Source organism: Lipotes vexillifer, unplaced genomic scaffold, assembly GCF_000442215.2.
Source record: "Lipotes vexillifer unplaced genomic scaffold, Lipotes_vexillifer_v1.1 scaffold573, whole genome shotgun sequence".
Classification (NCBI taxonomy): domain Eukaryota; kingdom Metazoa; phylum Chordata; class Mammalia; order Artiodactyla; family Lipotidae; genus Lipotes; species Lipotes vexillifer.
Window position 1 is genome coordinate 1,868,260 of NW_006796432.1, and position 3,866 is coordinate 1,872,125.

Below are 3,866 nucleotides of genomic sequence, written 5' to 3' on the forward strand. Positions count from 1 at the left end.
CTTTGGCTTTAAATAACCTTGTTTTCTTTAGCTTTCCATTAACTTACCCCCCCCCCCCCCGCTTTTTTTTTTAAACTCCCTTAGCATAGTTATTTATATACTGTCCTAGGTCTGAGATTCCTTCAAATTGGAGTGGACCAATAAAATAAGAATATCTTAACTGATGTTAAAGCCAATTTGTCTGTTTTCTTATAAAATCACATTGTTTCCTTGTGAATATTTGTATCATTGATTATTACACTTTGCATCAGGAACAGTACACATAAAACTTAAACAGAGCTACAATAGTTTTAAAATGGCAAAAGTGATAGTAGCACAGGAGAAAAAAATACCCTATAAGGTAAGACACCCTCACAGAAATAAAATCTTAATTCCATGCAGGGAAAGAATATTGTGACCAGCAGTTGTTCTGATTATATCCTAATGCTGCCAAGAAGCTGAGCAGAAAGAAAAAGGCAGTAAAAAAAAGAAAAATTTTTATCTGGCTCAACCTTTCAACAATCTGGGTCAAACTATTTTCCTTATCAACATCTCTGAGAACAAATGCATGGACACCAAGAGGGGAAAGTGGGGGTGGGGGTGGGGGGTATGAATTGGGATATTGGGATTGACATGTATACACCAATATGTATAAAATAGATAACTAATATTGAACATGGGAAAAAAAATAAAGAAATGATTAAAAAAAAGACAACCTACTGAATGGGAGAAAATAGTTGCAAATGTATGATATCATTTATATGTGGAATCTAACAAAATATGACCAACTAGTGTATATAACAAAAAAGCAGCAGACTCACAGACACACTGAGGAAACTAGTGGTTATGAGTGGGGCGTGGGGAGGAACAATATAGGGGACAGGGAGCAGGAGGTACAAAGTATTGTAAGATGGGCTCAAGGATGTATTTTACAGCACAGGGAATATAGGCAATATTTTGTATTAACTGTAAATGGAAAGTAACTTTAAAAATTGCAAAAAATAAAATAAACTTTTAATTAAAAAAAGAAATAGATAATCTGAACAGGCCTATAACTATTAATGAAATTGAACCAATAATTAATAACCATTCAAAACAGAAAAAAAAAATCTCTGGACTTCCCTGGTGGCGCAGTGGTTAAGAATCTGCCCGCCAATGCAGGGGACATGGGTTCGAGCCCTGGTCCAGGAAGATTCCACATGCAGCAGGACAACTAAGTCCATGTGCCACAACTACTGAGCCTGTGTGTTGCAACTACTGAAGCCCGTGTGCCTAGAGCCCGTGCTCCGCAACAAGAGAAGCCACCGCAATGAGAAGACGGCTCACTGCAACAAAGAGTAGCCCCTGCTCGCCGCAACTAGAGAAAGCCCGCTGCAGCAACAAAGAACCAACGCAACCAAAATAAATTAATTAATTAATTAAAAAATAAATTTATTTTAAAAAATGAGGTCTGTGACTGACTTTAAAAAAAAAAAAACATCTCTCACCTTCTAACACAGTTTGGTAAGTTAAACATAGCACAGATAGTTCTGCTTTGCTTTTTTCTTTTGCTTTCAGTAAGGGAACTTGTATATCATTGAAATACCAGGTTCTTGAGAAATCCCAACCAGGAATCGGCTGATTACCAGCTGAACTCATAAGTTTCGTTTCAGCAAGAAAGAGTTGCTCTTTCTTGTCACTCTTGTCGGTTAAAAACAACAAAATAAGAAAGTTTGACATTCAAGTCTGCATCCAATCTTTCCACTAACAGTTTTGGAATCATGAAATGATAATGATTAAACTGAACTGCTGGAAGACTTTGACTACACTTTCTTTTTTTTTTTAAAGCAGTGGAACATTCCTTCAGCAAAATCCTTTATAAAAACAGTTGAGCTGGGGCTTCCCTGGTGGCACAGTGGTTAAGAATCCGCCCGCCAATCCAAGGGACACGGGTTCGAGCCCTGGTCCAGGAAGATCTCATATGTCACGGAGCAACTAAGCCCATGCACCACAATTACTGAGCCTGCGCTCTGGAGCCCGTGAGACACAACTACTAAGCCCACGTGCCACAACTACTGAAGCCTGCGGCACCTAGAGTCCGTGCTCCGCAACAAGAGAAGCCACTGCAATGAGAAGCCCACGCACCGCAACAAAGAGTAGCACCCACTCACCACAACTAGAGAAAGCCAGTGCGCAGCAACGAAGACCCAACACAGCCAAGAATAAATAAATAAATTTATATATATATTAAAAAAAACCAAAAAACAGTTGAGCTGCTCTGGTTGTACATGTAGAGTCAAGTTCACACTAAACCTTGCTCCCAATCCACCTCAAGACAGCCACTGTAGCCATTCAGGGAAATCCTCGCAACGTACTTTAAAAAACACTGCTCTAGGGCTTCCCTGGTGGCGCAGTGGTTGAGAGTCCGCCTGCCGATGCAGGGGACACGGGTTTGTGCCCCGGTCCGGGAAGATCCCACATGCCGTGGAGCGGCTGGGCCCGTGAGCCATGGCCACTGAGCCTGTGCATCCAGAGCCTGTGCTCCACAACGGGAGAGGCCACAACAGTGAGAGGCCCACGTACCACAAAAAAAAAAGACAAAAAAAAACACTGCTCTAGTCCGAACATTTCATTATATTTTTAGCATCTTTTAAAAAGCAGGAACTTTCCTGGTGATCCAGTGTCTAAGACTCCGCACTCCCAATGCAGGGGGGGCAGGCCTGAGTTCAATCCCTGGTCAGGGAACTGGATCCCACGTGCCGCAACTAAAGACCCTGCATGCCACAACTAAGACCCAGTGTAGCCAAATAAATTAATTAAAAAAAAAAAAAAAAGCAAAAAGTTTAAAAGTACAATATTTTTCCAGGAAGACAAAAAATAAATTCCCTTACCTATAGGTCAGAAAAGTGAGGTTTCAAAGCAGTCAACTGACTTGCCAAAAGTCATTAACTAATTAATGGTAGAAACCAGAGCGCTGAATCCCAGCTTCATCCCATCAGTCTAGGCACTACTCTATGCTACCTAAACCAACCATGTTGTTGAATTTCTAGAACAGGCAATTTTATCCAAAATTGTTAAAAAAGCTTTAGTCCCACATGTTTGCACAACGTATTATATGGCTCCAATTTTAACCTGCCAATAAATAAACCAACTCTTTAAAGAACTGTCCTCATTCCAAGAACATTTCTTAGATTCCTTACCAGTTGTCACACAGTCGAGTGTCCTGGCCATCCAGAAATTCAGCCATCTTTAGCTGTTCCTGAAAACAACAAAGGAAGAAGTATGATCTTTCAATTTCATTTCTGCTTTAAGAATGACATGCAAAACACAAAAACAAAACAAAAAAAAACAGTGCACAGAAAATGTCACCAAAACCAGTGCATTTCATTTAATCCCAACACACTAGGGTTTTACCTTTTGATTTTTTAATTTTCATTTTAAGATAATTTGACTTGCAAAAACAGCACAAAGACTTCCCACATACCTCTCACCCAGTACATCATAAATAACCATAGTAAAATGACCAAGTGCAGGAAACTAACACTAATACAATACTAATAAATAATCTACAATTAGTTAATTTCAGAAATCATGCCATTAATGCCCTTTCTCTGGTTCAGGATGCAATCCAGAGTCACATATTGCATTTAGCTGTTATTTCTCCTTAATCTTCTTTGATCTGGGAGATTTCTTCAGTCTTTCTTTCTTTTTTTTTTTTCGTTTTTTGGTCTCGAGGCATGCAGGATCTTAGTTCCCTGACCAGGGATCGAACCTGTGCCCCCTGTAGTGGAAGCACGGAGCCCTAACCATTGGACCACCACGGAATTCCTTCAGTCTTTCATCTTGCATAACCTTGTTAAATGAGCTGGCTAGTTATTCTGTGGAATATACTTCAGTTTGGGTTCATT

General features: G+C 39.9%; 1 protein-coding gene across 1 annotated transcript in view; it reads right to left on the bottom strand.

The window, feature by feature from the left end:
- Positions 1-3,205, bottom strand: part of TRAFD1 (TRAF-type zinc finger domain containing 1) — a 16,318-nt gene extending 13,113 nt beyond the window's left edge. The window contains exon 1 of the mRNA XM_007468588.1: positions 3,159-3,205. Coding sequence (XP_007468650.1) covers positions 3,159-3,205 — 47 coding nt within the window. The remainder of the gene's footprint in view (positions 1-3,158) is intronic.
- Positions 3,206-3,866: the final 661 nt, after the last annotated feature.